Source organism: Triticum aestivum, chromosome 7A (genome assembly GCF_018294505.1).
Source record: "Triticum aestivum cultivar Chinese Spring chromosome 7A, IWGSC CS RefSeq v2.1, whole genome shotgun sequence".
Classification (NCBI taxonomy): Eukaryota; Viridiplantae; Streptophyta; class Magnoliopsida; order Poales; family Poaceae; genus Triticum; species Triticum aestivum.
The window spans coordinates 613,907,057-613,927,544 of NC_057812.1; the positions used below are offsets into that span (position 1 = coordinate 613,907,057).

At 45.4% G+C, this 20,488-nt stretch overlaps 2 protein-coding genes across 12 annotated transcripts; both read left to right on the forward strand.

Moving 5' to 3' along the window:
* Nucleotides 1-972: 972 nt before the first annotated feature.
* Nucleotides 973-2,774, forward strand: LOC123148627 (uncharacterized). The gene has a single exon (XM_044568093.1). It carries the CDS (start codon nt 1,154-1,156, stop codon nt 1,790-1,792), a length of 639 nt encoding a protein of 212 aa, XP_044424028.1. The 5' UTR covers nt 973-1,153; the 3' UTR covers nt 1,793-2,774.
* Nucleotides 2,775-9,955: 7,181 nt separating this feature from the next.
* LOC123148628 (uncharacterized) lies at nt 9,956-15,188 on the forward strand. 11 transcript variants are annotated; one of them, XM_044568094.1, is made up of 7 exons: nt 9,956-10,667; nt 11,268-11,502; nt 12,647-12,771; nt 13,545-13,674; nt 13,880-13,918; nt 14,554-14,751; nt 14,856-15,188. In XM_044568094.1, exons 3-7 carry the CDS (start codon nt 12,727-12,729, stop codon nt 14,897-14,899), a joined length of 456 nt encoding a protein of 151 aa, XP_044424029.1. In that variant the 5' UTR covers nt 9,956-10,667; nt 11,268-11,502; nt 12,647-12,726; the 3' UTR covers nt 14,900-15,188. The 11 variants fall into 11 exon arrangements, 3 of the variants coding, with proteins under 3 accessions (XP_044424029.1, XP_044424030.1, XP_044424031.1); XM_044568095.1 differs by having other exon boundaries at nt 9,956-10,601; XR_006474015.1 differs by having other exon boundaries at nt 12,647-13,674; nt 13,880-13,952.
* Nucleotides 15,189-20,488: the final 5,300 nt, after the last annotated feature.

The following is a 20,488-nucleotide window of genomic DNA, read 5'->3' on the forward strand; positions in this document are numbered from 1 at the left end:
AGTAGTTAAACAGTTGGGTATATATTGGTCTAAATTGTACAGTGCGTTTTATATATGTCAAGCTGAAACCTGCACAATGATCCTCTTATTTTACTGTGCTGAACTACCTTTCATTATCAGTTTCCAGAAAATCCTAGCTTTGAGCGTGGACCAGGCCAGAGATTCCCCTATCAAAGTGCATATGGTACACAAAAACAGACTGATGCGGCTGCTCGTGACAGGCTTGCCCAGAGGTCCCTCTGGCGTGCCAAACTCGAGATTCTGGAGAACAGGCAATCCATATTGAAGGACAAGAGGTCTGAGACGATGTCAAAGTTGACGGCGGTGTTCGATAGAATTATGGCGGAACCATCTCACTTGGGTGCTGGTTACGAGGATCGTGCATATCCTCCATTGGTCTAGGTAAGTTATATTTGGTGCAAGTTTTAGATATACAGTTGGGTATCTATTGGTCTAAATTGTACAGTGCGTTTTATATATGTCAAGCTGAAACCTGCACAATGATCCTCTTATTTTACTGTGCTGAACTACCTTTCATTATCAGTTTCCAGAAAATCCTAGCTTTGAGCGTGGACCAGGCCAGAGAGTCCCCTATCAAGGTGCATATGGTACACAAAAACAATGCGGCTGCTCGTGACAGGCTTGCCCAGAGGTCCCTCTGGCGTGCCAAACTTGAGATTATGGAGAACAGGCAATCCATATTGAAGGACAAGAGGTCTGAGATGATGTCAAAGTTGACGGCGGTGTTCGATAGAATTATGGCGGAACCATCTCACTTGGATGCTGGTTAGGGCATCTCCACTAGCCTCCCCAAGAGGCCCTTTTTTCTAACTTTGAGAGCGCCGGCAGTGAAAAAAGCCCCCGCTCACACCCCAGGATTGCTTTTTTCGTCGGTTTCGTGCAATGTTAGCGCCGGCGGTATCACCCGAAACCCAGCCCCCACGGAGGCATCTGAGAGCGCCCGCGGTTTGTTTATGCATGCAAAGGCCCACCTGCAGCAACTTCTCCTCCCTTCCCCGTCGCTTTCAGCCCGGCCCCCACCTTCTCTCTCCCCAGCACCACCACACACACAGCCGGAGCAGGGCTCGCGCGGCCATGGCGGCGCACGCATGGCCGGGCGCGGGGGCTTGAGCTCGCGCAGCCGGAGCGGAGCATGGCCTGGGAGGGGCTCGCGGAGCGGAGCGCGCATGCCCAGGGCGGGGAGGGGCTCGTCTTCTTTGCCTTGCCACGCCTCCTCGCCGCTCCCGCACGGCTAGACGAACGGGCCGCCGGGCGAGACGGGCGCAGGGCGAGAGGGCCGGAGTGGGCCGTCTCCGCCCGCGCACTCCACGGCGCCCTCGCTGGGCGGTCGAGCTCCAGCTCCACGGCATGGCCGAGGACGAGGACGACGCGGCGGAGGACGAGGACGACACGGGACGGCTCGCCGGGCGCACCAGCTCTAGCTCGCCCTGGCCGGCTGCTCGCGTGGACGAGGAGGACGCGGCGAAGGACGGGGACGGCACGGCTCGCCGGGCGCCCCAGCTCTAGCTCGCCCTGGCCGGCTGCTCGCGTGGACGAGGAGGACGCGGCGGAGGACGAGGACGGCACGGCTCACCGGGCGCTCCGGCTCCGGCTCGCGTCGTCCTGCTGCTGCTCCTGGGCCTCGGCGCGGAGAGGCCGGCGCGGCTGGCCTACTCCCTGTGTGCTGGCCGTCGCTGTCGCGTGCGTGCCCGAGCTCTCGCGTGCGTGCGTGCTAGCCGTGCTTGAAGCTCTCGCGTGCGTGCCCGAGCGCAGGCCGCCGCGCGCGTGCTAGCCAGCGCGTGCATGCGCAGCAGCAGCCACGGCTCGGCCCCGCCCCGCTCCTAGCAGCGTCGCAGGAGAGCCGTTGAGGAGCTGCGCCTCGAGGTGGAGCACGGGGGCGTCGTCGAGGCTGCGACGAGGAGCCGTGCGGCGTGGCCAGTCTGCGCTGCGCGGGGAGGACGTCGGCGGCGGTGCCGGGGGGGCGCGCCGAGCTCGAGCAGCGCGTCGGCGGCGGGGGAAGATGGAGACGCGGCTGAGGGAGTCGCCCGGTCGGCTGGGGTCGTCGCCCACGAGCTCGAGCTCGCGTGGCCCGACAGTGCCCACAACATGTTTGTTGTAATGACAAAACGAAAAAGAAAAAAATAAGACATAACCTGGGAGGCACAACGGCTGGAAAATTTTTGCACCCCAACGCAAAGTTAGCGCCGAGGCCTTCCCAGGAGGCCGAAAAAACGCCTTCTGGAGGGCACAACGGCTGGAGATGCCCTTACGAGGATCGTGCATATCCTCCAATGGTCTAGGTAAGTTATATTTGGTACAAGTTTTAGATATGTTCTACTCCAGCCACCTTTGGATGTGCGGCATGTTATCGTTTGTGTTTGTGTCGGGAGGTACCGGAGCTGCCTCTGGTTGCACGAGAAAGTGAGGAGCTTGATGATGTTGAGCTCCTTGAGTGGAGCTTGAACCGTGTGTGTGTCTGTATAAAACCTATCTATGTATTTATCTAGATAGCACCTGGAACTCTAGCAGTATTGGGGTGCCTGTAGAATGAACTCTAGCTGTATGGGTGTCGCTGGGAACCATGGGTGTGCGGCAATGCGGCATGTTATCGTTTGTGGTGTGGTGTTGGCGTCGTTGAACCAACCAACCTACCTAGCTTGATCTTTGATGGTCTGCTAGCTAGACTAAGACTTGGGTGGAGTGGATAATCAGTGTTTGAACCATGCCTGATGGTCTTGTGGGATCATATCTATATATATCTCCATCCTTTAGTATGGTGTTGGTGTTGGAGGCGTGTGATTATCCAGCAGGTATGGAATTGTGGATGTGTGGTGGGTCTTTGTTTGCAATTGTGAATGCAGTCAGTCTGATTGGTCTCCACCTTCATCGCATCACAGCTTAAGAAGATGCTGTGATTTAAGCTGTTGGTGCAAGGTAAGCAAGTCAGTCTCGGGTGGGAAGCCCGCACTATCAACTCAGGCGGGTCTTCAGTCCAAAGAAAGTTGAAGAGAATTCAATTCATACAGAGGAAGCAACACAAATGTTAAACAAACAAACAAACACCAACAGTCGTAAGCAGCAGCAACCAAATCAATAATCTAAGCAGGCACACTAAAAAAACTAAGAGCCCAAAACAATCGTGGATAAAAAAACTGAGAGGCATGTCTCATCAAGTCATCATCATCCTGTCCATCATCGCTCATGAATGAATCAAGGAATTCATCAGTCGGTGATGGTTATGGTTCCTTGAGCAGCTCGATGAGGTGGTCTCTGGCGCTGAGGTAGCAGGTGAGGGAGAAGCTCTGGTACAAGACCTCGTATGTGTAGAGGTTACGGACGCCAGCCTCATGTATCGCTCCATGCTCAGCCTCTCGTACACCGCCGGGATCGTCAGCCCGCCCAAAATCAATCCAATTATTACAGTCCATCACAAGCGAAGCGATCCAACCCAACCATGGCGTCGGATTCTGAAGAAAGAAAGAAAGAAAGATGCTTGTAATGTATCATTCAGTTCAGACAAGAAAGAAAAGAAAAGCAGAGCAAAGAAAGAGAAGGTCCCCCCTCCCCCTCCCCAGCTCAAAACACTTCCGTCCGTTAATGATTCATAAGTAATTTTGAATTAATTATCTGTTTCTAACCGATAAAAATTAAGCACAAGCATGACATAGGTTTGAGCTCCATGTAGAAATGTATGTTCTAACCAATGCAACCAAAAAATCGGTCTGATAAGTGAACTGGTTAGATGCATAAACTTATAACCAAGATGTTTAAGGTTCAAAACCCAGTAAACGCAATAAATGATTGCAGCCTACCCCCGCTTCCACTGCCCACGTCATAAACTTCACAGGAGCATAGACGTGATGGAGAGTGTTGGAGTATAATGTCCGACCCTCTTCCATAGATCAGTTTTTTGGTTGTATTGGTTAGAACATGCACTTCTACATTTCGCCCGGCCCGTTTATGAAACGGAGAGCGCGGGAATGACTGTTGTTCTCATGCTCCAATAGCATGTGGAAATACATCCCTTTTAAGGAGGTCCAAAATTTCCTCCACTTTTAGGATGGTACTAAATTTCTCATCATCTAGTCATGAGTCAATGACACCCACATGCGCCTTTCGATATTTTTCTAAAATTGATTCACGGGCCGGAAGCCTATTGTAGAAGTGCATGTTCTAGTCAATGCAACTAAAAGACCGATTTGAGAGAGAGGGCCGGACATTATACTCCAACACTCCCCCTCACGTCTATGCATGCTCTAGCCAATGCAACCAAAAGACCGATCTGATGAAAGAGACTAGGCAGCACATTATATGTCAACACTTCCCCTCACGTGTGGCTCCCTCAAAGCTAAACGTGGACTGAAAGTGGGCTGCAATATAATTGCGCCAGCCGGGTCTTGAACTCAAGACCTCTTGGCTGTCAACACCCCCCCTCACGTGTGGCTCTCTCAGGCCTAAACGTGGACCGAAAGTGGGCTGCAATTTAATTGCGCCAGCCGGATCTTGAACTCAAAACCTCTTGACTCTGATACCATATAGAAGTGCATGCTCTAACCAATGCAACCAAAAAACCGATCTGAAAGAAAGGGCCGGACATTATACTTCAACACCTATATCTCAACACTACAAGCATTCTTGAAGCCGATGAGACAAGCATAGTTGACGGGAGACAAATAAGAAATAACCGATGTGCACAAGAATAATACAAAAGTCCAACATACGTATTACATCCAAATAAGTTGATGAAAAACTGAAACAAACGATGCCAGACTACCAAGACAAATGTATCAAAATTTGAAAGCATGTAAATCATAAATTGGTGGCTATATTTTCCAATAGCATGAATCACCATAGGGGCAAGCAGGGGTGTCCACATTTCGGTAAAACCCAGCAGCGCACAGCGCAGTATCAAAGACTGTTCGTCCCGGCAAACCGCCCTGGGTCAGCCCCCGCTGGACACCAAACATCGATTAATCTCCCCCTTGGACCATCAGATTAACTAGTAGAATGCCCGTGCGTTGCCACGGGCCAACAAATGAAATTGTGTAAACAATGCTCATTTTCCTCCCCAGAAACGAGCATATTGCACGCAATGTTCAACCACAACACAAATGCAAGCATATTCTTATCTCTATTCTTACAAACATGACACACCCCTCTAGCCGCCCTTTCCCATTAAACTTGCCGTTCATCACCTTCTCTGTCCATACATCATTCACCCTCTCAATCTATTGCCCCTTAATTTTGCATGTAGCTTCCATGTCATTGTTTCATTGTCTCGGACGGTACAAAAAAACCCTACCACGTCACCTTCTTCTAGATCTATTCCTAATCCAAGGAAGCTAAATCTAGTTGAATGACCGTGCGTTGCCCTGAAAAATAAAATTATCTATGAAAACACATATCATAATATCATTATATGGAGTTTGTACATCACATGCTTATGACTATGTTTCTCCAAGCATGCATTTCAATTTCCACCCTCACCAAAATATGTACTTACATGTGCTCCTTCAACCACACAAATACGTCTTATCCCCCCCCCCCTCCATGAAATTCGCTTTGCATCATTGTGTTGCACATGTGATATTTAAAAACAAGGAAGCGAGTGGTGTCATCAGCATTAGTCATCTACATTTGGCACTCGGGAAGAAGGCACAATTGGCTTCTCTGACCAGATTTGATTCTATCTAGGTGTTACTCTTCTATATTGACGAGTTCCGTCTGTGAAGCGAATTCTAGGCTTCCTCCTGTTCAACACAGGTACCAAATTTGAGATGCAAAACTTTAAGATGTACATGATTTCTTGCACAAATCCTCTTGCCGAATCATGGAGCTTCAAATTTTCTGTGGACAAAATCATCCGAGTGCAGTGTATTGCAATGCTCGAGTAATAAACATATACAACAAACTTTTGAGTCTATGAATTTATGATAGTGAGGAGTATAAACTATGAAACATAGATTGGAATCTCATGAGGTCAGTACAACTTAAATGAAGTTCCTAAAGAATATAAGTTGAAGATTTCGTAACATATCAGTTGGTATTTCAATGATAGTTGGACCATAAAGTTTGCAAGCTAGTTTCCCTTCTAAGAAGGGCCAAATACATTCCTTATAAACAGCTGGAACTCTATGTCCTTAGTAAGTTTCCCGAAAAAAGCGACACTTGCACCATCATGGATGTCCGAGTACTTCGCATGCTATTTCTCAAATAAGAATGCACTGGTAACTCTGATGTGCGATTCTTGATAGAGCTACCCACATTATATGATATACATTAAACATTTAGCAATTACATACATATCTTCCATGCAACTGGCTATTATATACCGTTCAACCACATACACGTTTCTGACTTTATCAAACTGATAGGCAAAAAAACACAGGATTTAAGATTTATTTGATGGACAAATTTGATATTACTACTACCAAGCATTATATGCAATTGATATTAATCCCAAACACTGAATATATATCTTTTGATAAAAAGATTGAATTCATAGTTACACACAAGATTCAAGTAGTTGATGATATATAGAGATCAGCAGCGTGCCAAATTTAACTTGGGACTCATGAATTGAAATTCAACAACAAAATATTATATGTAGGAAAATAATTGAACCAAACCTTCATATATACGATGGTTTTGTGAAATGCAACAACAATACACTCGTGACTCATAGCTAAATGCCCGTGCATTGCCACGGAGTTCTAAAAATATATGGAGGTTGCCATGGAGTTATAAATATATGTAGGATTCATAGGTCGGTGTTGACTTGGGCGATAGGATGAGTTAATCGAAAGGAGGTCGGTTATAGGATGGGGTCAAAGAAAACCTAGGTAAAGATGATGCCAAATGCAGTCTGCAACCCATGTCAACCCATGCGCTAGAACTGGATAGCTATCTTCATGGACACAAATATACCATTGTTTGGTTCTATTCTCTTTTAGTTTGTAGAGTAAGAATTTGAATAATTTGAGTATCATTCTATCTCTCAATTGTTGAGAAATTGTGATCAAACCATGCAATGAAGGAACCAAATCAAAAGAAGCTTTCACTTGTGCATTCTAGCCATTTAAAATAAGCATGTGGCATCAAATTATTTAATGGTGTGTCAGCCAATTCCATGATTTTCTAGAAGAGAGAGGCTCGCACTTCACAATATTCATAATTTCAAGGTATGAAAACCTTGCACACACACCTAAATTCAATAAAATATACGACAAATATATAAACAATTATACAATACACACTTGTGACACTATAAACAAATAACTTCAGTTCATGACAGCCTGATCATCCCAGGCCCAGCTTCCAGGGTTTCCACCCCTCCCACCATGTACGGCTCCCCCTCCCACCTCCGTTTTTGTCTCCCCTCCCCTTTCGCAAAAGAAAACGGTTTTACCCATGCATGTTCACCGCTGGAAATAAGCCCCAACTCATGCATGCACATGCTTTAAAAAAAGCCGGCCGACCCGAAAAGGAAATCTTGCCCACACACTCCGGAGGTGAGCTCGTCCAATCTTGCCACCACTCCATCTCCCCCGATTGTCGTTCTCCACCTTCCCAGCCCTCGCCACTTCACCTCCCCCATCCATGCACCGCTTTTGTAGGCAGCCCCTGTCATCGCCGCCTTCATCGATGGCCCCCTCGCCACCACCACAGCGTGATGCCTTGCCATCATCTCCATGCCCCCATCAGTTGCGTCCACTAATCAAATAGTGGGACCTACAAACAGATTATACACTAAAAACTTAGTACGCAAGATTAGTGCAAACCCAAACCAGATTCAGCGAACTAAACCAAATATAACTCCCAGGCAAAGAAGGGTACCTCCCCATCAGTTCCATAGAGTCACACGATCGACAACATATACAGATTTCCGATCAGATGAGTAGACAATGTTGCGAACCTCCCCAGACCATTCTGCAAAGGGTTACAAAATGGTAGATAGAAAATAGGGATGCATTTTATGTCCTCGTAGAAAGGACATATAGATATAATATATATGTCCAGAAATTTACCTGGAGCATGTACATTTAGAATTTTGTTAGCAACTCACCTGTAGAAGGCATAAAAATTGAGGTCACCAGACACAAAATTAAAAAATACATACACATCATGTATGTTCACGATCATGTGAAGTGAAACAATTTTGAACAATAAACCGAAAAATGACGTGTTAAATTAGTCTACGTTCCCAGGAGGCCAAACAGAAATCAAAAGATGTGATGTTCAGTTTATTTATCTGATAGGAAATGCTCTCTAGTTATATTATTACAGTTATCAGTCTACAAACTGAAAGGCATTGTGCTATTCATGACAGTTCTCTTGAACTTCTGATGCAAGAATGCAAATTCGAATGACAAGAATAGACGGTGCCCCTTAATATAGACCCAAAATTAATTTAGTAAACCCATTGATCACAAGATTTTCCGACAGAAACACGATAGACTTCCCGACCTAGCCCTAGAACGGAACCCGTAACGTCCCCCGCCGCTCGGTCCCCAGCCCGCACTGTCGTGGGCGCCTCCCACACCGGCGGCATCCCTTCGGGGTCCCCAAGATGACGAGCGATCCGGCGCGGCGGAAAGGGCTGGCACTGAGGAGCAGCGACTCGGTCGGGAGCCTGGCCAGCGCCAGCGGCTCCCTCCATCATCGCCGCCCTCGGCCACATCCAACGCGGTCGTCGGCCACGAAGAGGCGGACGAGCCCGGCAGCAGGGTGTTGTCCCTCCCATCGCTTTCATGTTCGACTACTCTTCCTTGGATCGCCTACCACCACAGATGCAGGGATCCTCTTGACTCACACGCCGACCATGCCTCAACCAGCGAGCATCGACGCATCGCCGGCGCGCTCCTCTGTGCTCTCCCTCCTCTCTTCCATGGTTGGCACAAGGGAGGGATGAGACGGGCAGGAGAGAGCCTCTTTATCTAGATCAGGCAGGGGTTAGGTTTGGAAAGAGTAAATCAGCTGGAGCGATTGAGGGAAGGAGATCGGAATGGAGCAGGGCACGATTGAAGGGTATAGCAAGAAGAACTTTTCTGAAAAGCTTTGATTCTGGTGATAATTACCATATTCGAAATTTCCTTAGTTATAGCCTTACCATACATGAATTGATTTATTACTATAATTATCTCAAATATGATAATTGTGATTAATTGTGATTGATTGTGATTACTATAATTACCAAAGTTTATAGCCTTACCATACGTGGATTAATTGTGATTGATTACCATAAATACGTTGGGTATTGTCGGCCAGACGAGAAAGAGAAAAACCGGTGGGAGGGGGGTGGTGGGAGGTGGGACGAAGAAAAACCGGTTGAAAAAAAACCGGTTGAAAATAAACCGGTTGAAAGTGAGGGGACTATTCAACCAATTCGTCCATTAGGAGTAGAGATTATCCGGCAGGAGCAGCAACAATTTGCACGCTTATCCCCGCCACCAGCTGATCCTCCGCCTTCCTCGGGAGTTCCGCTGGGTCCCTCCAGCAGGTGCCTCTAGTGCTGGTGCACAAGGAACCGAGATGGATAGTTGATGGCCGTGATGTTTGTCACCGCCGCTGCCTTCCCTCGGAGGACTCTGGGAAGGATCTAGTCGCCGGTCCGCGGCTCGTTCCAACCGATGCCCGGCGCCTTGATCCGTCGACATGATGAATCGCCTGGCCGGCTAGCTACTAGCTAGCTAGCTAGGTCAAAGGCTCAAAGCTTAGGCGTTGGAGCAAAGCGGGTGTATTTTGAGTTGCACGCTTTGATCCATGAGGTACCTTTATATACAACGGTAGGCAGCACCCAACGTTGTGTACGAATTAAACCCTTTAAGAGTCGCGCAAAGGGCGAGTAACTGCGATGCCTACATGTCCTTTTACTGTGCTATCGATAGAAAAAAAAAATGAGACGGTAGTAGTACATAGGAGACAAAAGCACTTGGGCAAAACCTAGCCCAGGGTCTCCACATGACGGGTCGAGACCCTCTTCCCTTGCCGCCGCCTCCTCTCCTCTCCCTCGATTCTCCTTGCGCCGCCACCCTCGTTCTGCATCCGCGCCTGCTCTGAGCCCCTTCTCTTCCCCATGCCGCCAGCCTCCTCCTCTGTACCCCTCCTCTTACCATGCCGCCGACCTCCTCCTCTCCGCCTCTCCTTGTCGGTCGTCGCTCCAATTCATGGACCTCCTTGCCGCGGTTGTAGTGGTCGAACAAGACGAAGAGGAGCTGCAGCATCGGGTCGGTGCAGCGGCCGGCTGCAGGGGCCTCGGTGGAAGAGACCATCGATGGCCGTGGACGGCACGGATGACGACCAGCTGGTCTCAATATCCACGGAGGACGTCGTCCGGGCCTCCCGCCTTGTCAACAACGAGATCCGCGTCCTCGAGGCAAGCCGCACCCTCCCAAACCTAGACCCCCTTGCTTCCGCGGAGCCAAGCAGGAAATCTCATGAGACTTGTTCCCTTGTTTTGTTTGTAGTTTTGGTTTAGGTCTGATTGATTGGCATTTCTATATCACCCCTCGCTGACGATGGCACATAGGACGAGCTGCAGCGAAGGAACCTGGAGAGTGGAGACCCTCAAGGACTTGCATCATGAAGATAGCAGTTAAAAGGTGGCTTCAGTTCTGGGCATGAACCAGTATGGTGGTGTTTGGGAAACTGTTGGTAAAGTCACTTAGGTAATAGTATTGATCCCTAGGAACTCTCTGTTTCCCTAAGAACGAAGGATACACTCACACGTCTCTATCTTTTCTTAACCAAGCAATTTCCTATTTCAATTTTGGCCATTCCTATCAATGCTGGGATGAAAGCTAGGATTAAAACATAATAAGCAGAAGCAGCAATCTCAGGAAAAGCATATAATTTGCTTTGGGTAAAATAAATGCCTTGTCATTTAATTGTGTTGTTTTCCCCAACATGTGGATTCCAATTTTTTTTGTCAACTCAGGGGAACAACAGTTGTGTGCCTATGCAGTTTGTTAACTTGCAAGAAAGGTTCAGCTCTTCTGAACATATGCCTCATGGTAGAAATGGCTAAGAACATAATCAACTTTGTGCTTACATGAAGGTGAAGATATTTCATGTTAAGAATGGCCCGATGAGAGCTTTGTTGTATCTGACCATAGTGAAGTAAACAGAGTCGTATAAATAAGAAAATGCAGTCATTAAAGAGAGGGCCAGAATTTAGAAAACATAATTAGCTTCATAGGCCAATCCTCTTGGTGGTTCAATTTTTCATCATTTGATTTCCTTTTCTGTGGCATCTCTTTGTCTTGTAGGACCTAACGGTGCTGAAAACATACCTACCGATGGAGAGAAGGGCACAAGAGGGACCGCTGAGCATAATGATTCCATAACTAGGCTAAAACAAGCATCAGCAACTAATGTTTCAGCGGTTGCCGCAAAGGCTAAGTCGCTGATCAGGAGGAAGATCAATTTCTATGCCTCCTTGCATGTGCTACAATGATCGTTCTCACATTTAGAAATTGGATTTAGTCTTTGGTTCATGTTGAGGTATCACACTTATTCCTCTTGACCCTCTTAATTCTTTTCTATGTGTTTTACAGTTGGTTATCTATTGTTATTTGCGTATTTACTTGCTACTATGTATGCTTCGCACGTCATGTGTTTGTTTTTATTCCGACTGTGGTTATGATTGTGGTCTGATTGCTCAATCTATTCTGCTGCTTGTGCTTGGTGGTTCACAATGATCTGTTGTTCGCCCTTATGTTTTCTTTATGGATGCCACACCTTCTTAGTCAATGCGACTGGCCACACATCAATCAAGTCTTTTGTAGACCATTGTGTAGTTTACATCCCCTGAAAAATTGCGTACATACATGTTGAAGCCTGCTTTGATGCTTGCAAATAAACCAAGGGAACCACAGCCCCATGGGTGATGCTTTGGGCAAGATAGATATACAGAATTGTTTCTTGTGGCGTAAATCATTAGAGAGGAGCCTTGGGGAGAGTCAAAGCTCCAATTTGGACTGTTTGGTTCCATCAAATACCTACCATTATTGCGATAAGCATGTCCTACTTTATGCTAATTTTTTTCTTAATTCCTGTGTGCTTAAGATATTTTGGTCTCAATTAAACCACCCATTTTGAAGTTGAAACATCATGGTGATTTAGGTGTTCTTTTAAGACTTGGGTCAGCAACTTCAGGTTGAGTTATTATTGTTGTCTTATGCAGTATGCCATTTTTTCGTCTTGACAAATGTTTGTTTGGACATAATAGGTTTATATCGCTGCTATTTGATGAATACTTTTTTTCAAACCAAGCACCCAAGTAGCTGGCAAATCCAGTTCAACAAAGTAGGAGGGCAATAAAGATGTTTCTTTGAATGTTTTGCGGCAAGACACTTTAGTAGTTTAACATGTGCTTGATGCTTCCTGATAATATATGTATGTTGTTAGAAGGAGCTAATCTATTTTCCTAACTACTTTAGTGGCTACATTCTCAAAAACATCATTATTTTCATTTGATGATGGTTCAGAAATATGCATTGATTACTTCCATCCGTTCTTTTACATCACCGATTTTACATGCTTAGTAGAGTAGGAAGAATTGCAAGATTTTGTATGATAGTTTTGAATTGTTCTCAAACTGTACGCATCATATGCTAAAGCAAATACTTGTTGTATTATTTTGTAGGAGTTTGGATTATTGTGAGGACAACTTTTTGGAGTTTAGTTTACCCTGAGTAATTGTTGTAGGAGTTGGGAGTGCTCTATATGCTCTGTGATGACTACTTGCACTACAGGAGCCTCCCAACGAAGGTCATCTTTCTCACCTTTCTACCCCTCCAGCCCCTCCCTCTAAATCCCATTGTGACTTTCATGTGAAAGAGACTAGATCATGCATAAGAAAGGGCAGATTAGCATTTCATTGGTGTGTGCGCATCGGCAGTGAGCTTTTGTGCTACTTTTATTTCAGAGTGATGACCAGTACTGCTAATGTTGGCAGATACTCTATTTTATTTTGTGTTGCACTTAGCTCAAATTATTATATTTTCTTTAGATGTCGGGTGAAAAGAGGTACCAATAGAATATATACCAGATACTGATTATCTGCGAAAAATTCTTAGCATGTGGCCATCTAAACGTATTTGTTTTTCTAAGCCGCACAAACCAGGTTCAAAGAGTTGTAAGAAAGGAGAACTACCTGAAATCATGTACCAACTACTAACGCCTACCAACAATCAGGTCGGTTCAGAACCAGTCGCAGAAAAGAACCAACGGAATTATGCTCATACAGCGAATGGGAAGGACAACTTTTAACCAAGATGGCTTCTAGATCAATGTAAAATAATAGATATAGCTAACACTTGCAGCACCATCTCCTTTCCGGTGAGATCGGGGAAGTGGTTGAGGCCGAGGGGGTACGTGTAGACCCTGGTTTCGACCGCGGTGTTGTGTGGATCGACGAGGCGAAAAAGGAATTTTCTCAAAAGAAAAAGGGGATGGATGATGGATAGTACTACCTCTGATTGGCTTTTATTGAATGGATTCTGACTGTTGTCTTGCACTAAACTGAACAAGTGCCCATGCAGTTTCACAATCTGAACTTTCATTTCATTAAACAAGAAAAGCGAGGTTGGTCATTGATGATGCATTTATGGATCCATTTGATGATGAATCCTATCCCATCCCATCTTGAATACCCCTCTCTGCATTTCAAAGGTACTAGCTAGCATTACCATGTTTGTGTTTGTCGATCAAGTTTTCAGATCAATAGCTATTATTTTTGTTCTGAATGTTTTATATATGATAACTTTTGTACATACTGGTGTCCATATAAGTCAGCTATGTAGTCTTGATATTTCATATGTACCTTCAATTTTTTTGCCTCAAGTAATGAGATTAAAATAAGTTTTATGTTGTGCAGCAAATATCTTGAGAGTGACCACTCCAAAACTTTATGTTGGTAGGTACATATTTGATAGCATACTGTAGTCAAGGTATAGTATGTACTGTCATTTTTCTTTTTGCGGTTAAAATATATAACAGTTCAGTTGTCCAAGAAAATTTTAAGAGGTTACTTCAGTAATTTGGGTCGTTAGTTCGGAGAAAACATTTTAGGCTTTCCCTTTTGCTGCTGTTCATGAGGATGTCCCTTTTTCTGTATATTCTTGTGTTATTTGGAGCTTTATCTCAGCTCTTATGTGTGCAAATTGATTTGTTGAACTTTTGGTGCAAGGAGATCAACTACCTCTTGCTTGCATTGCCTGTTAGAACGTTTTGGTGAAGTACTTTGGAACTAAAACCACGACGAGTAATTTGGAACGGAGGGAGTATATGGCAATGTCAGCTCTAAGATTAGTTCTTAATTGCTTATGGCTTGTTACCGAGTACTTCTACTTAATATTTCTTATTATTTGTTCTCAAATATACCTAAGGGCACCATCATGTTTATTTTTGTTAATAATAACTGACTTGACATTAGAGCTTTGTCGTTTCAGTTTTGATTTTTCCAAATGGATTTGCTTATCAAATGGTTGTCTCTCGGGTAATGCGTGCACTTAATTCAAGGAAAAGATATGAATGGGTATGCATTTGCAGGAAGGGGAGTGCGTCCGCTGCTGTATGAGAAAAAGTGCACGCAACTGAGGACCCAAGATGCTAACGGTGCAGAGCCGTTCACCATCGAGAGGACCAGGGCCACCATCAGGAATCTCCGGACCAAGCTCAACATCACCATCGCCTTTGTCAAAGACATGTCCCGGAGGGTAGTTGCTGTCTGCGACGACTCATCCAAATGTACGTGTATTTATTATAGGCTGCTCGATCGCCCTCCCCCTCTCAAGAACCCTGATGCTGCAGGTGTTTGATCGATGTTTCTTGTTGCTGTGTTGTATGTATAGGCTGGCAAGGATGTGGCGAGTCATTGGCGATGTGCACCGGGTGACGAAGCGCATAGCGGATGAGGTGAGCGAGCTTCTCCCACAGTCGCCACACGGTCGGAGGCATCAGAGGCACACCGCCGCCGCTGGGGCCTACACATGCGCAATTTCTATTGTTGTATCTTATTAGTTGCCATGCAGCAAGATGCTTCTGTCGATGGTATTATATTGTTGTGTGTTGTCTGTGATGGAATATTATTTTCTTTCTCACGTGATGTATAAATATAATAAGTTTATCAAGAATTTCATATCCAGATCCAAAAAGGAAACTGAAAGGGTCGTTCCCTGGTGCCAGCCTATTCTCTGAATGTGTTGCATTTGCACTGCTCTGTCTTATTGTTCCGGTCATCAAGTTGCATGTACAACTACTTTCATATTCCTCTATTTTGAGTCTGATCCAATAACAATACTTAGTCCAGATAAGAAAGTGAAAGGGGCGCATTCTACCTAGCACCGCCCCAGCTTCCTCTGAGGCGGCGCACCATGGGTGCGCCCCAACCACTAGTTTGGAAGAAGGATCGACTACGTAGCTAGCTAGAGTAGACTGGAACGACGAATCAGCGTGCGGTTAGGTCATTTCACCTAATCAGCGGACACCAGATTAATTTGTCAATGAGATATGCAAGCCAATTTATTTTTTTGTACCAGCACCCAAACTATACGTACGCGCTCTAGTCGTTAAGTCAGGGGTAAGTCCCAGCTGCACCAGCGCGTGATGAAAAATGAAAAGGATGAATCAACGACATAGTCAGCGCAGGCTGAAATGACGAATCAACGTGCGGTTAGGTTATCTCACCTAATCAGCGACAACTTAATTTGTCAATGACATATGCAAGCCTGAAAAAACCAACCCTTCCTGTGAAGCTACCTTGGTAAAATTTAGAAGAAAAAAATCATAACATTGACCAGCACGCAACGTCGTATCCAAGTCGTCCCCTGTTCGTAGTCAGCGGCATGAGTTTAACTAGGGCAAGTTTGAGAAACAACAGAATCACACTTAGCATTAGTTGGTCTATCAGCGTACGTACGTTGAGGTTGACCACCACATCAAACACGCATGGGTACACACAAGTGATGAGTGTACGTACCAGGACTTTGGCCATTGACCACGCACCGGCTGAGCTTAAGTCCGGTACATTCGAGGCAAAAAAAAAAAAAGTCCGGTACATGCATGGCATGCGGCATGCCAAGTGCATACTCGGGGAAACCTCAAGGATAGGAAACGCTTTTGGGATTCAACCGAAGAAGAAGTTATGGCACGGGATGGGGAAACTCAAAAGAAGCAGAGAAGCCCGTGTTGCAAGCTGATCTGCTACGCTCTCAGTTCGGGCCAAAACCGGCGAGAGCTCCAAACCACCGTCTTAAGTGTTGAAATCATCAATTAAGGAGTACTCTTTGTAAAGGTCACACATTCTCAGGTTGCAACAAGTGGCGCACTGGATGTACATCACTTGTCCTAACTTGAGAGTTTCCCTTTTTCGTAGATTCGTTTATTCTCAAGTCTCGGACCATTTTTACTGTTGGATTTCTTACGCCGAGATCTTCATAATTTGATTTCATGTAGATAGCTTTTGACGAACTTTTTTTCATGAAAAAACCGAACCGGAAGTGCAAGTTTTTTCCACTTTTTCCATTTCCGGAGAGCACGGTTGTGTCTCTCATAGAAGCAAATCTATGCCTCTATAAGAAGTAAATTTGTACCTCTCGTGAAAAAGAAAAGTTTTTTCCTCCTTTTTCCAAGAGGCACAGTTGTGCCTCTCGCGGAAGCAAATCTATGGCTCTATGAGAAGTAAATTTGTGCCTCTCGCGAAAAAAAAATGTTTTTCCTCTTTTTTCCAAGAGGCACGCAGAAGCAAATCTGTGTCTCTTGAGGAAGCAAATTTGCGCCTCCACGAGAAATTAATCTGTGCCTCTTGAAAAAAGATTAAAAAAAAAGAGGTACAATTGTGTCTCTCTTTTTTTGCGGGGAAATTCAGAGAGCTTTATTGAGTAAACGCATTCTTGGAACAATCAACCAAAAGGCTGGATACCAAGAAGCTAGGAGTCTCGTCAAGCCAATTATCGGTCACATTAAGTGTGCAGGAACGTTTTGCACACAAGTGAGCCGGGAGATTAGCTGACATGTTTACATGTTGAATAACAAAAGAGGAAAAATGAACACTAAGCTCTCCAATCTCTAAAAGTAAAGGAGCCACAATTGAACGAGAATTGTGGCAAGTGGTCCATAGTGTCACCAACTCCAAGCAATCGACTTCCATTATCACATGCGAGAATCCACGAAGAGATGCGAACCGAACTCCATCTCAAAAAGAAAGTCCCTCCATGTATAGGGCCGGCCCTGAGGGGGGGGGGGGGGGGCGCCCCGAGCCCCCGATTAGAAAGGGGCCCCCAATTGATTGGTTTGCTATATACGTTTGTGATGTTTAGCCTGTCGATTGATTCTCTACAAGGAAAGAAAAATTAACTGATCAATCAATCATCGGCTCGCACGCCATGCAGTCTTTCCGGCTTTTACTTCTCTTCCCCAATTGGCAATAAATCGGCCATGCCATGGATGATGGCGCCCCGCCCGCTCTTCTAATCGTGAATTTCGGCTGTTGGGCGCCATTAGTGGAACAAGGTAATGCGGTGTCCAGATTCCTACCAATTTCTCTTCAACACATAGTTTCCCTTTCCTTATCTTTCTATGTCTCGTTCGATCGTTCATCCGTTTCTGAAGATCATCCTCGTACATATCTGTTTCTCACACTCCGATTTCATGTAGTGATTGGGATTAGAAAAGAGAAACTTGAACTTTTGTTCGTCACTCTCGTATGCAGCAGCAAAATCTTGCTTTTTCGAGTTTTCTAGCCATCCAGGTACCTTGTTCCATGCCTTTCATAGCACTTCTTTTCAATTAGCAGTGCTCTTAATTTCTTGTATCATATGTTGTGTGCTGATTAGCAAGATTGCTAATTATTTAACAATATGCTATCAAGAAAGAATTCATCTGATAATGAGGAAAAAAGTGCATATGAGTTGATTGAGTCCCACATTAGTTGTTGGCATTTTTAGAGCAAATACAAGTATTCTACTGATTCCCCGCAAAAAACAGTATTTCTACTGCTAGGAATTCCAGGGACTTAACTTTAGTTCCTCTTCAAGAAAAACTAGTGAAAACTTTAGGAAGATAAAATTTGAGTAGGCATGAAAGTGTTACTAATTCACCTATTAGAAATATATATAAGTGTACATTGACAAGATCGATCAACTAAAATTGTGAATGTTTGTGACCTCAGTTTTTTAATAGTCAAGAAGACAAGACACCACAATGCAGTTAAAATAGAAAAAAAACGCATATGTTTATGTGGATTTAGGGCCCCTCTGTGTTGTCTTGCCCGGGCCCCCGAAATCTCAGGGCCGGCGCGGTCCATGATCAAGGGATCCGAGATCCCCACATATGGCTTGCACCAGGCACCAAGTAGAGCCGTAAGAGAACGAGCAATGCCTCCCGCGCCTCCCCTACCATCCGCCAGGTTAAGAGCTCCATCGGTTGTGATTTTTACAAATCCATCATCAGGAGGCCGCTACCCAAAGCCCAGCAAGACCAGCGTGTCCTTGCGCGGCAAGTGAAGGATTGTAATGGCCTCCCTTGTAGCTCGGATCGTCGTTGTAGGGTCTCGTCCTTCCTCACCATGCTTGATACGATTCCTGGAATGCCAGATAGACCACATAATAGTGGTGATCTTTGCACGGTCATCATCGGTAAACGCAGGTCACATAAGATGTCGCGAGCCCACGAGTTCGGATGTAGACGAGGAAGCCGGAGTCTGAACCATGCACACGCCTCCTCCCAGAAGCGTTTAGCATGCGAGCAATGAATCAATGCATGTTTCAGATCCTCATCCATAGCTAGACATACTTTGCATCTGCGAATTTCTGCAATGTGTCTATAGTTGAGAGTAGCTTCATCTGGAAGAATCCCACGAAGAACTCTCCACCAAAAAAACTCTCACTTTTGGGATGACATTCAATTTCCACAAGGCTTTCCACATATGTTGATCATCATTTGAGGTACCCGTCCCTTCGTCTGGAGCCAAACGCTCGTTCTGAGTCACAAGAGCACGGTACGCCGACTTCACAATGTAGTTGCCTGATCTTTCGAATGCCCATGCAAGATAATCATCACCTCCCCCTTGCCGGATGGGAATATTAAGAATGGCCTCAGCGTCCGGGGCAATGAAAGTCTCCCTGACCACCTCATGCTTCCAAGACCAGTTTGATGTGTCAATGAGGTCTCCCACCCTTTGGATAGCAGTGTTCTGTGGCCTTGAGATAGGTGACATGGATATAGTACCTGGAACCCATTTATCGGTCTAGACGTCGATGGTGCTACCATCTCCGACACGGGAGATCAAGCCACATCGTAGGGCTTCTCTTCCTGCTATAATGGCTTTCCAAGTGGCCGAGGCCGACTTAGGTAAGGCAGCATGCATAAAATCTATGTCAGGAAAATAACGTCCCTTCAATACTCTTCCACAAAGGGAATTAGGGTTCGCCAGAAAATGCCATCCATGCTTCCCCAACATGGAAAGATTGAACAGATGCGGGTCTCTAAAACCCATCCCACCTTTACACTTGGGCGTTGCTAGCTCCTTCCAAGACACCCAATGCATTGATCTTTTGTCAAGAGAACTACTCCAAAAATATTTGGCCATAGGAGAAGTCAGACTCTTACAAACTTTCTTTGTTAACAAAAAAGTACTCATTGGGTAGGTGGGGATAGCTTGAACCACTGATTTCAACAAAGTCTCACGGCCTGCACAAGCAAGTAATTTCTACGACCATCCCTGCATTCTCACCCAGGCTCTCTCACTGATGTGATCGAAGGTCCCACTCGTGGTTCGACCCACAGCAGTATGGAGACCCAAATATTTCTCATTAAAAGCCTCAACCTGGATGTTCAAGATTGTCTTCAAGAGTTGCCTCAAATCTATGGGAGTATTTGAACTGAAATATATAGAACTTTTTTCCCTATTGATGCACTAACCCGAGGCCTCTCCATAAATCCTCAAGATGTCATTTAACCAGAGCGCACTTGGATTACTTGCATTGATGAAGATGAGATTATCATCTGCAAAAAGCAAATGGGTTACCCACGGTGATCTATAGCTCACCCGTAGTCCCCTATCAATGGTTCCACCATTGTAATATTTCAACAATGAGGAAAAACCTTCGGCACACATCAAGAATAGATATGGTGACACTGGATCTCCTTGCCGAAAACCTCTGGCAGGTGTAAAATAAGGAAGTAGCTCCCCATTGATTCTTACTGAAAACCGGACAGAGGAAACACACTTCATTATCAGCCTGACGAAGCCCATACTGAAACCCAAACGTGAAAATATTGCTTCGAGGTAATGCCACTCGACACGGTCGTAAGCTTTCATCATATCAAGCTTAACCGCGCAAGATAAGTTCTTTCCCTTCTTCCTCCTTTTCATCGTATGGATACTTTCATATGCAACAAGTACATTGTCTATAATGAGTCGTCCGGGAACGAAAGCACTTTGCTCCTCACTAATGATTATATCCATCAAGCTTCGCAGCTGGTT